The following is a 12,560-nucleotide window of genomic DNA, read 5'->3' as shown; positions in this document are numbered from 1 at the left end:
CGCATCATTTCCTTATGTAATAGAAAGCATTTCAAATGAAACAATCCTATCTTTTACTCAGATTGGTACACCCCATCCTAAATTTCTCTCCTTCCTTTCACAACTATACAAAATGTAAAGGCCCGGTCACACCTTGACGTTTTAGCCAGCGATGGCAACGTATTAAAATGTATGTAAAACGCTGGCTTACGTTGAACTTTGGATGTTTTTTTTTTAAAGATTCGGACGGACGTATTCATAACGAGTTGGTCGTATGCATAACATATTAGTAATGGACACAGAACGTTTCGTTGTGTTATAGATAACTTATACCAACGAATGCTGAACCTGTTGTCAGCCTACACAACCGATGCCCAACGATAGTCTAACTTAGGCATAGCGCGTTGCACGCATCGCCGACGATGTCGTGACGTAGCCTATTAAAAGGCTGACGCACAACGATTCGAATCATAACTGCCGTAGAAATGGAAGTGTCAACATCGCGGTCACACCTTGGCGATCTTGCCAGCGTATGCCGACCTAAGAAAAATGTGTCTAAAACGTTGGGGGCACGTCAAATACGGTATGAGTAAGTTTGGTATACGTGAGTACAACGCTAAAGTATGCTATCATACGTCGTAGTAAGTAGAGTACGTCAAGAAATTTTAAACATGTTCAAAATTTTACGACGTACTCGGCGTATGACACACATTCCGCATGCGATGGGGATAGGTTTTACACACGATATGTGGACGCTTACACACGTCCACAAAGGCTACTTATAAGCTACTCATAAGTCGAAACACGTCGCGGTAATGTCTTTTTTACGCGAAACTTATTTCTAACTTATGTTTGACGTGCTTTGAACCAATTCTTTACGTAGTCCTAACACACATCGACGTATGTAGACGTATTCCAATGACGTCTTCCGGTCGACAAAAAAAAATGAATGTTTCTAGCTTACAACTGCCATATAAAGACGTGTTCCCAGCGGTTTTGGGAATTGGTATATAAAAATGGTGTTCATAAAAGGGGAACCCAACAGTGTTTTCGAGTCCTTTTTGAGTCGATGTCCATGTCAGCAGTAACAGTATCAGTAACAGTATTAGTATTAGTATTAGTATTAGTATTAGTAGTAGTTTGTTCATGTTGGCAGTCGTAGGTGAGTGTGAGGGGGAGGGTGTGGGTTATGATGGATCGTCCTTGCATCCGCGTGTCCACGGGTAGGTTCATCGGCTGCCACTCAATGATTTAAATGGCTGCATCTCCACTATTGAAAGTAGACGCTTGCGCTCAACAATTGGATTTTTTTTACACTCAACGACTTTTAAACGGTACCACTCTGCTATTTTCATTGTTTACAATGAACGATTTAAATTGCTGTCACTCGCCTGTTTTTTGACGCTGGGGTTTTGAAATTTGAAGCGTTTCTTCTGAACGTGTTAAAACGCTCAAACTCGACTATTTTAAATAGACGCTGCCGATGGACAATTGGAATCATAGCCAAGCGAGACATCGAAGTGTGAACATCCTCGTCATGCCGAAGAAAAGTTTGAAGAATGCTGCAAATAAGTGTCCTGGCCGTGGCCGTGGACGCTGACGCAAGGACGATCCATTATACCGACGTCTTTCAGCCTATGAGTAACTTAAAAGTAATGTCTGTCGATGTGTGGCAACGATCGCGTAACGTGCCAACAACACATTAATCGTAGGTTAGAAATAAGTTTCGGGTACGCTAAACATTACCTCGGCGTGTCTCAACTTATGATTAACTTACAAGTAGCATGTGTTGACGTCTGTCAACGATCGCAGACCGTGCATACAACTTGTGGCCAGCGTAGCGGAACGTGTGAGTCATACGCCAGCATACGTCGTGAAATTTCAAGCATGAAAAAATTTGAGGACAACCAAAAAGTACAACGTTTAAAGCCAGCGTACAATGACGTATGGCAGTGTTTTTCAGCGTGCTCTCAATGTTATCAAAACTTACCCATAACGTATTCAACGTATGCCAGCGTTTTAGAAAAAAAAAATCAAAAATCGGCATACGTTGGCTAAAACGTCAAGGTGTGACCGGGCCTTAACTACCTAATGTTGTTTTCCAATTATTCTCTGCATTAAACCAAGTTTTACTTACTGCAACTATCATCACAATGCCTACTATAGGTGTGTGTGTGTGTGTGTGTGTGTGTGTGTGTGTGTGTGTGTGTGTGTGTGTGTGTGTGTGTGTGTGTGTGTGTGTGTGTGTGTGTGTGTGTGTGTGTGTGTGTGTGTGTGTGTGTGTGTGTGTGTGTGGTGAAATGCCTTCCATAGTTTGAAGCTCCATTTTATAGAAACCTCTAGCATTGGTATTGAATACTTTTATATCTCCTCTTCCTGTCACTTTGTGGCCTTTCTTCCCTCCTCCAGCAGAAAAAGCCTTTATCCCTTCAAAAAATCCACACTGCAAATCTGATTTCACATCGCTAGTTTTGGCCCCACCAATTCTTCTGAGAGCTCCCCTTTTGAACCCAGAAATGTTTCCCATTGTTTCGAAATGCAAAACCTTGCTGCATGCACCCTTTTTCTAACCACAAGTTAATAGTTTATTCCTATTCCTCTGCTCACAAATTATGTTCCTCTTGCTGTTCTTGGAAGAATTTGAGGCTTCCGGTTTGGGGGTTTTTGCATGTGCTGGTGAAAATCTGAGCTCTCCGCTTCCACCTCACTAAAGCTTGAGATTTCTGAACCGGATATGTCGTGTTTTTTGCGTTGTGTTTTATCTAGGTATTGTTGTTGTATCTTGTGCAATATTTCATTGAAATTTGTTTGTTGTTTTGCTATTCATCTCGTTTCGTATTATTCAAGGCCTGAGACAGTCTATCCTCAGATAGAAAGTGTGAAAATTCTTTGGCTCTGTTTCTCATTTTGTTGCCTTCTTCACAGGTATTTGCTTTGACAGCCTCAATATAATCCTAGCCTGGTGTTGGCTTAGTGGTTCATGTGGCTGGCTTGGGGTCATAGGATCCTGAGTTTGAGTCCCGTTGGCTGCTGGTGGGATTAACTCAGCTTGTCATTTTCTGAGGTTGGCAAAATGAGTACCAGTCTACTGGTAGAGGAGCACAGCATCAACAGCGCAGCCACACCCCAACAAAATGATAGCTTCCTGGTATCCAAGCTACCATACACGAGAAGAAGAGGAAGAAGAAGAGGAGGAAGAAGAAGAGGAGGAAGAAGAAGAGGAGGAAGAAGAAGAGGAGGAGGAAGAAGAGGAAGAAGAAGAAGAGGAAGAAGAGGAGGAAGAAGAAGAAGAGGAAGAAGAAGAAGAAGAAGAAGAGGAAGAGGAAGAGGAAGAGGAAGAAGAGGAAGAGGAAGAGGAAGAGGAAGAGGAAGAAGAGGAAGAGGAAGAGGAAGAGGAAGAAGAGGAAGAAGAAGAAGAAGAAGAAGAAGAAGAAGAAGAAGAAGAAGAAGAAGAAGAAGAAGAAGAGGAAGAAGAAGAAGAAGAAGAAGAAGAAGAAGAAAGCCCTATTACCTTTTTTCACTTCAAAGAAATCAAAAAAATATTTTTTTACTTTTCACTCCATCACGATTCACATTTATACTTTAATTTCCTTCTGCTTCTGGTTCTATATTTAAACACACACACACACACACACACACACACACACACACACACACACACACACACACACACACACACACACACCTTCACTCACACCCAAACCTTCCCCCTCACCTCACCCTCATAAACTCTCAATCCAAGCCACTGGTCATAAAACAGACATCATTTGTTGAACAGAATCCTTTCTCCAAAAGGATGTCCCTGACACCTTCGTGCCTCCACCTGGTTAATGTCTCCTCTCATTTGATAGGCATGAACAATGCCCCGGCGGCAGAGTTGCACTTTACATCAATAACGTAATTCCTCACTGTCCATGTACTGATCTTACACCTCCAATTTCCCCAGAGTATCTCTGGCTGCGACTTTCCCTCCACTCACACCTCTTGTTCATTTATGTTTTGGACCGTCCTCCTATCAATAATGACTCCATCTACATCTCTCTCAAAGACAACATCGACAAACTTTTAACCACCCATCCCAGCTCTCTCTTCCTCATATGTGGTGATTTCAATTGTTACAATGCAAACTGGTTGGGTGTTGTTACCTCTCTCACCAGGCATGGTACTTCAGCAAAGCACTTCTGTGACTCAATGGGACTGACTCAATCTGTAAACTTTCCCACCCGGATTTCTTCCAATGGCAAATCCTCCTTTCTGGACTTGGTGATGATTCACTTTCCCACAAATGTTAATGGTCCTCCTCTGTTCTAATTGGTTCATCTGATCATGTGCTTGTCAAAGTCAACATCTCTGGCTATTCTCAGAGAGCTGCCTCAATGCCGGCAAGTCTGGTAGTTCACTCAGACAGATTGGTAAGGACTGCAAGCAGCCATCTCTCTTCAGGACTGGTCTCCCATATATGCTGTCCCTGATGTTAACTCAGCCTGGGAAGTCTTTCCACAGAAACCTGCTCTCTCTCTCATGCATAGACTCATCCCATCTTGTCTTTAATTATCCTACCCTTCTTCCCACCCCTGGTACACTGAATCCTGTGGTGAGGAAATTGCTCTTAAAAACAACTTGCATTCTCTTCCTGGAAGGCTAATCTGACCGAAGCCAATTTCTGTGCATTCCAAAATGTCTGCAACAAGTGTGTACCCACACTCAGGAGAGCCAGAAAACATCAATAATTAACTTTTAAACTTGACTCCCTCCTCTAAAACCTGGTGGTGCCTTGCTAAGTCTCTCTCTGGTGTATACTCCCTTTCCATCCCTTCCCTCTGTTCACATGGCACCACGGCTAAGTGCTCATGAGAAGGCTGAATGCCTCAATTCTGTGTTTGCTTCCAAATATTGTGTCCCCAACCCCTCATTCTCAGAACCCATCCTTCCCTGTCACACCCAACTGTTCCTGGACTCTGTCTTTTGCACCTGAGAAGCTGGAGAAGGTTCTTTCAACACTCGACTCTGACTCTGCAACTGGACCGGATGGCATCAGCTCACTTGTCCTAAAATCCTGCTCTGTTGCTCTTTCACGTCCTCACTCTCCCCTTTTAATCCCGTCATTTGCCGCTGGTCATCTTCTATTTTCTTGGAAATCAGCCATCATCACTGCATTACATAAAAATGGTGCAAAAACTGATCCCCTTAATTACAGACTTATCAGCTTACGAACAGTCATCAGCAAGGTCATGTAATTCATCATCGTTGGTCATATGAAATCTTTCCTTTTCTCCAACAACCTCATCTTAGATCACAAATTTGGATTCAGATCAAGTGACTCCACCTTGGACATGCTACTTTTCCTCACCCAACAATGGATGGAGGTCCCTCAATATCAGACATGAATTCAGGGGCATCTCTCTGGAGATATCTTGTGCTATTTATACAATATGGCATCCTGCGTTACCCTCCAAACTCTCTGCCTATGGCATCCGAGGCCAACTCCACACATGGCTTATTGACTTCCGCTACACTCATAGCCAATGTGCGGTCTCAACGGTATCCCTTCACCTCCTTTCCCTGTCAAGGTTGGAGTGGCCCAAGGCAGTGTTCTGGGCACACTCCTATTCCTAATCTTCATAAATGATCTCTCTGACTGAAAAATCATTTTGATATATTTGCTGATGACTCCACCCACTGTTGTGACATCCCTCATCCTTCAGACAAGCAGGCTGCAGCCTCTTTACTCAATTCAGATCTCGACAAAATCACAAGATGGTCCATCACTTGGAATGTCTTTCAAGCCTGACAAATGTCACACTCTCACTATCTCTCTCTGAAAGGAACGTCTGGCAACCCCTCCCCCCCACACCCCCCCACACCCCTCTCCCCCAATATACTTTCTTAACAATCCTATTGTGGGAGTTCAGTCATTCAAAGTCCTAGGTCTCACTATCAGCCATGATCTTTCTTCGGCAAATCACATTTCAAAGCTGGCTTTCAAAGCCAGCCGCCGACTGAGCATCGTACAAAGTCCTTCCTTGGCACACCTGAACTCGAATTCACCTACAAGGCCTTCATCTGCAGCTTGATGGAATACTGCACTCCCCTCTGGGATGGCTGCCCTACCTCACATATTGCTCAGCTTGATGCCGTGGAAACCAAGGTCTTCAAGATGTTTGGAATCTTCCGCGATGATGCCGAGTCTATGGGTCCATCACTTCACCATATTTCAACCCCTCAGAGTAAACGTTACTACCTTATTTGTTACTGCATATAAGAGTATAAATGTCCTCCTGCCACGGCCCGATGTTAAGCCAATCACCTTTTCTGCATCAATATCAATTACTCTAACTCATTCTGGAAAGCACACCACCTGATCTTTTTTTTTTATATACAGGGTGGTCCAAAATGATGTGCAACTTTGGAAACAGCTGTCATAATTTTACGAATGTGATCCTCATTTTTTTATTTTCAAGTTCCCTAAAGAACATGGTTTGAAGTTTTTTCATGGAAGTTTCAACCATGTCAAACAAGACAATTGCCAGTGTACACTCATTGTAGATTTTTTTTTGGTGTGACAAAGACACAAGTTTCCACACAAAGGGAATTTTGCCGGATCGATCCAAATGCAAGAATTCAACAACACAAAACCATTCAGCATATTGTTGAAAAGTTGAGAAACACTGAAAGTGTGAAAGCCCAAATTAAAGGACACAGTGGTTGAAAACCTTTGGTGAGAACACCCAACAACATAAAGTCTACAAGAGAAGCTTTACAGGCTTCTCCAAAAAGGTTGGCGTACCAACTTGCACAGCTGGTGGAAAATTCTCACACGACTGTTGACAGAATCATACATTACGATCTGAAACTGTATACATTCAAGATGGTTACTTGCAGCACCAGACTGAAAGAAATACGAGGGAGAGGTTTGAATTTTTTTGACGGACGACAACCCATGACCTCTCTACACCCCGGATCTGTTTCCTCCCGACTGCTACTTACAGTATGTGGGTCCTTCAAATCTAAAGGCTAGAAAAACGACCCACACAAGCTGCAGGAGTTTAAAAATAACTTAAGGTGCGAAATCAGATGTACACCAACTCCAGTTCTCAGCAAAATAAATCGACTACTTCAGTGGCTGTGTGGCAGCTGTCATCTAGAAGCGCGGTGCTTGGATTGAGCACTTCAACTAATAATAGTATCGCTCATTGATTGTTGAAGCATTTTTTCACTCTAATGAACAAATTAATAACTAATCCTGTGTATTATTAAACAAACAAACAAAATCAACCAATACAAATATTGTAGTTAAATAACAACACATACATACATACATACATTGGGAGCATGCGCCACAGCGCATCGCTGTGTCCACTTTCCACCGGTATACCAGGGGCCTCCGTCTGGCCATCTCTCAGGCAGACACTTGGCCCATCCCCATCTTTTAGGGCTAGGATATTCCAGTCACCCACCCAAAGGGACCGCCTCACGTTCACCCGAGGTGACTGCCGTCTGGTGGACAACACCTCAGCACCACCCCGACACACACAACAGTGTGTTTTGCAGAGTGAAGTGTTTTATGGTGGCCGGAGTGCAAATTCTACCACCAATCAATTGCAGGAGGACATCCATCGATGCAGTTCGCACCAGATATGGATGGCCGTTGGCCCACAAGGAGCTCCTACAGCCTTTGGCAGGTTTTGCATTTAGTCGTTAAATAACAAGTTGCACATGATTTTGGACCACCCTGTACAAAAACTCCCTGTGCTTTGTATAAAACTCCTTTATAGAAGTTTATTTACTGTCAAGTCACATATTTGATGTTGCGTACCCAATATATTGTGAGAATGTGTATTTATTATATTTGGACAGAATAATATTTGTGCAGACATAATAAGTTATTATATTTCTACGTAGAATATGCGGAACATTTATTGAGCATTTTTTAAAGTTAGAAACTTGAAAGATCAAGTAAGCATCATAGGAAGTGTCAGTCTGGGAAAAAAAGATGTGGTTGGAAAAAAAAAAAAACAAAAGCAACAAATAGGAATAAAATGAAATTTCAAAAAAAAAATTTTTAAAGCAAAATGTCACATGAATTTTTAATAGCAAAAGAAACAGCAATGAACAAAATGTAAGAAAGCCATTCTACTTCATCTGTCAATGGTTTAACTTTAAAACACGTTTGTATTTCTGTTTGTCATACGCAAGTGCCAACAGGCGGATGTTTCGGACGCAGTTGGCAGCAGCAAGTTGCAGGGCCCTGTCATCAGACCCCATCATTATGATCAGCAGCTGCCAGGATGAACCGTACAACATTATTAAGAACACTGTTCATAATTGCATTCGTTCTCTGCATACCACATGCTGATTTAATCATCCTGGAAATCTCTAAAAGCAGAAGCATACTTATTTCATACATACTGTACCATGGAGTACGGTAGTACTCCATATGTAAGGATGGCATGGGGAAAAATGGCTCCCCATTCAAATGTGTACAAAACAATACACTTAAAAACGACTACAGAGTGAAGTCGTAAGCGTTTAAAAGGCATACTCTTTTATCCTCGAACGTTTTTCATAACGAACAAGAACGGCACTTGTAGAGCGCATAATTTCACCTCGTGCATTCAACTGAACACGCCATCATTATGGCCCACTGCTACGATGACACATATATATATATATACACCCGTATCATCCATGCACACTACTATGTCACATAGTTTCTTGGTATAGGTTATGAATGTCATAAATTTAATTCTACACTCACATCGGGTCATAGATCAGATGTTTGAAGCTTCAGATTTTTGGATAAGGATTTAAATTCAACCAATTATGGCTGGAAAACCACTTCACCAATAACATCAGCATTATCACCCAAGATGCCCCATGGGGGAGTTGATTACATACACGAAGTTTCAATTTTTTTTTGTTGAGCGGTTTCAGAGAAAATGATGCCCAAATTTTTTTCCTTTAATCCAGTATGGATGCCATATGACCTATGATGATTTCCCATATGACCTATGATGTCAGAGTGAGCAATCAAATATTCTCCATGGGGAATCCCTCCTATGTTTAAAGTTTTGCATTGATCGGCCAAGCGGTTGCACAGAAGAAAACGGAAGGTTTTGTCTCCGGATGTGTCCAAGCAGTGCTTGTCTCCACACTTGTCCTGGTGGTGTTTGTCTCTGGGCGGTATTTATAGTATGACCAGTAAAAAATGGATTTCAGACATGATTTTGTTAATATCTTCACTGTTATTCCCTGCAGAATAATTTTGATGAGACAGTGTGAATCATAATTAATGCTCCACCGCATATTTGCCTTCCCTTCCTCTCACCTCATGCTGTCTTCCCTTCCCCCACCCCTCCTTGCTCATCTCTCCCCCACCCCTCTCCCTCTCTCTCTCTCTCCCCCTCTTTTTCTCACCCCCTCTAGTAATGCCATCAGCGAAGCAACGGGTGATATTTGATTGTTTAAAATATAGAAAAACTTGTTTTATAGGTGGAGCATTAAAAAAAAAATGTTTGAAAGCTTGATTATTGTCATTAATATCATTTTAAAAATTATCTTTCAGGTTGATCCATGATGGAGATTAACTGTTACTCAAGTAGCATGAATTGCTGCACGTTATGAGGTTTGGCAGTCTGTAATTTCAGTCTTAAGATGGTTGTGGCAAGAAATGGGAATCCATGCCACTTTGGATCCAAAAACGATTAAAAACTGTCACCAAAAGCTTATAATAATTGGTTTGGTCATGGATGTGAGAAGACCAGGAAGACATAGCATAGCGAGATCACGAGACTACACTGTTGAATGAAAATGTTGTCGAATGGTTGAAGAGATTTGCTGAGCATGCGAGAGGTTGTGTTGAAATTCGTTTTTTTTATAAATTAAAAGGGCAATAAATGGCCTTTCAGGAAAAAAAAACATTTGTGGTGTTTTACTTACATTTAACAATGTGGTATTTATTTAAATAGGGACGGAATTATGGATCATTCTGCATATACATATTGTCGTGGTGCTGCGCGGTTACGTTAAACCCCCGACCCAATTTGTGGTTGACGGGTAATTAACACCGGAAGCCCGGATAGCCGAGCGGTTTTCCTTTAGAGACGAACACGTAGATCCTCAGAGGTTATAACGCGCTTAGGAGGGGCAGGGCGCGGCACTGGTGGAGCGACGGAGGCACAGATGGATGCACAGGAGGGATTATACTCGAACCCCATGACAAATACACGGACACATCAACTTAAAATAACCACGGGATTTAATGAAAATAGACAAATATTAAAAAGAGACAATAATTCAAATATAATAATAATTGTGAGATAAATTAAACCTAAATTGAGGCGCCTCGACACGCACACACACTTGAATACAGACAAGGGGAAACAAAATAAAAGAAATTCCTTCCTTTATTCTGGCACTTAACTTGGTCCAGAGATGGTCTTTGTGGAACTTGGAATCGAGGCACTTTGTCCTGCATGTGTAGACATGCCCAAAAAATGGCGTCAAGCCGCTCTCTCGTAGTGGGACAAATGTACATCGGGCAATTCATGAGCGTTATGAGGTGTTATTCAACACCAGGGCTCAGAGACCATGTGCGGCTTCTTCGTGCGTCGATTACCCTTACAGACATGCACGAGGCTTCGGGGTCCGTCTCTCATGATCCAACCAAGAGGCAATAGCCAGCGTCTTGCTCAGTAAGCCAATTCGCCTCAGCACAAATATGAGAATCGTGCCCTTCATGCGTCATGTGTCGAAGGAAAGCCAGCCGTAATGCCCTTTTCTTACAGGCAATCTCCTCCCTACGGTCTCTCTCGACTGTGTTCGTCCCTTACACCCAAACTGAACCAACCAAACCAACAACCTCCTCACTTCTCTATCTCTCCTGACGTCACACCGAACAACCGTTCCACCTCAGGGCATGGCTTGCTCACACAAAATCTGGGAAGATGGGGCCCTTGCCTACTCAGCACGCCTGGCTCGCTGGTAAATGCAAAAACGTAGGAATAGGTCACAGGGGGCAATCACATACTGGGGAAAATTGTCCTTAATCCCTAACTAATTAACACCGCACCACCCCCTGTGTGGTGACACGCAACACTTAAGCTCACAGTTTCCTTACTTAATTACATTGAGATGTCCCCTACACATCCATGGACTAAACAACTCTATTCAATCCTAACTTTCCTATGAAATTCCTCAATCTACCCCCACAACCGTAACAATATATTTAGTGGCCCACAAATTAGAAAGGGACCTGAGATAAATTATTCTGCTTTATCTATTGTTTACGTTATCGACATTCATATTTCAGCAGCGCCAATCTGCCCATAACTTACTTTGACAACTCCTTCCTGGTACATTGTTAAGCAGTTCTCTGGGTCCTTAGAAAGCTGGTGGAGAGCTTGTGCTGTGGAACGGTTGACATCTGGGCAGGAAGACTGCAGGTGTTTCACGAGTGGAGCCACTGCATTAGCCTGACGAAAAGCTGAACAGTTGTCACCCCAGGTGCAACACGATGCAATAGCGTCAGCCAGGTGTTTACGCAGAAGATCATCTGTCTGCATGTAATCAATTGGACAAATGACAAATTTTGAAGTCATTATTTGTTCTTGGTTACACTCTCAGCAATTATTTCTTTCTGACCTTTGAAAAAGGGGCCACATATTTACTTATTATGGAGGTAAACTGCCTTTCAGAGGCTGTTCTTCCCCACTCTCCCCTTGAGGACTTGAAGCAGGCAGTGAACCTCATGTCATCCCCCATCGTGATCCACATGATTTTTATTAGCCACATTAACACTTCCAAACCCAACCCCCTTACTCGCTCGTTTCAGTATTTGTGTATGTAATAAATATGGGGACTCAAACTCATCTCATGTGTCCTACAACTTCCTGTACCAGTCAGATTTTGGAAAAAGCAAAGTGAAGAATTTAAACTTGGTTAGTATACTTGACTGGGAAACCTTTGTGGAAGGTCAGACTTTGTAGGCTGAAGAATGGCAGAATATCTTAGTTGGTTGTGCGCTTGTGTCTGAGCGGTCTGCTCCTGGATTTCTTCTCCTCAGTAGAAATCAAATTCGACCAAAACTGCCACTGCGATGACTGCCACTGGGACACACTGCTTCTTGGAATACATTGGTTTCTCTAATGGGGATGTTTATGTCTGTACTGTGTACATTTAAATTGTGAATGCTAAAGATCCTGTAGATTTTCTCGTTACCTAACCCTCATTCCTCGGTTCATTTATAAAGAGAGATGTGGATCATTAGATGTTACGTTCGATTAAAGTAGGAGTGAGAATATGGTTAGTACAAATAAAATAAATGAGTTAAGCTCATATAAGGTGTGTGGATACTGTTGAGGCATGCTGGGCCAAATTCCATCTTCTTGTATCTAACTTTCCTTGTAGCATGAATGCGAAGCCAAATGTGCGAGGAAAAAATAAAATAAAATAAAATAAAATAAAATAAAATAAAATAAGAGGATAAATATTTTATTTAAACAATATATGAATAAAAATTTTTAAAATTATCAATAGGCTCACAGTTTATAGCTAAAAGGATCATCTAGAAAGGGAGGTAC

At 42.1% G+C, this 12,560-nt stretch overlaps 1 protein-coding gene across 8 annotated transcripts in view; it reads right to left on the bottom strand.

The window, feature by feature from the left end:
• Positions 1–8,052: 8,052 nt before the first annotated feature.
• Positions 8,053–12,560, bottom strand: part of ODAD2 (outer dynein arm docking complex subunit 2) — an 88,767-nt gene continuing 84,259 nt past the window's right edge. For 7 of the 8 annotated variants that reach the window (XM_085868714.1, XM_085868725.1, XM_085868703.1 and 4 more), the window contains 2 exons: positions 11,316–11,537; positions 8,053–8,259 (listed from right to left, as the gene is read on the bottom strand). In XM_085868714.1, the coding sequence (XP_085724840.1) occupies positions 8,125–8,259; positions 11,316–11,537 (357 nt within the window). In that variant the 3' untranslated portion in view covers positions 8,053–8,124. The remainder of the gene's footprint in view (positions 8,260–11,315; positions 11,538–12,560) is intronic. The other variant, XM_085868760.1, reaches the window with a different exon arrangement.

This window comes from Eptatretus burgeri, chromosome 2 (assembly GCF_056783735.1).
Source record: "Eptatretus burgeri isolate ZD-2024b chromosome 2, Ebu_testis_v1, whole genome shotgun sequence".
Classification (NCBI taxonomy): domain Eukaryota; kingdom Metazoa; phylum Chordata; class Myxini; order Myxiniformes; family Myxinidae; genus Eptatretus; species Eptatretus burgeri.
This window is presented reverse-complemented; position numbering and strand designations above follow the sequence as displayed.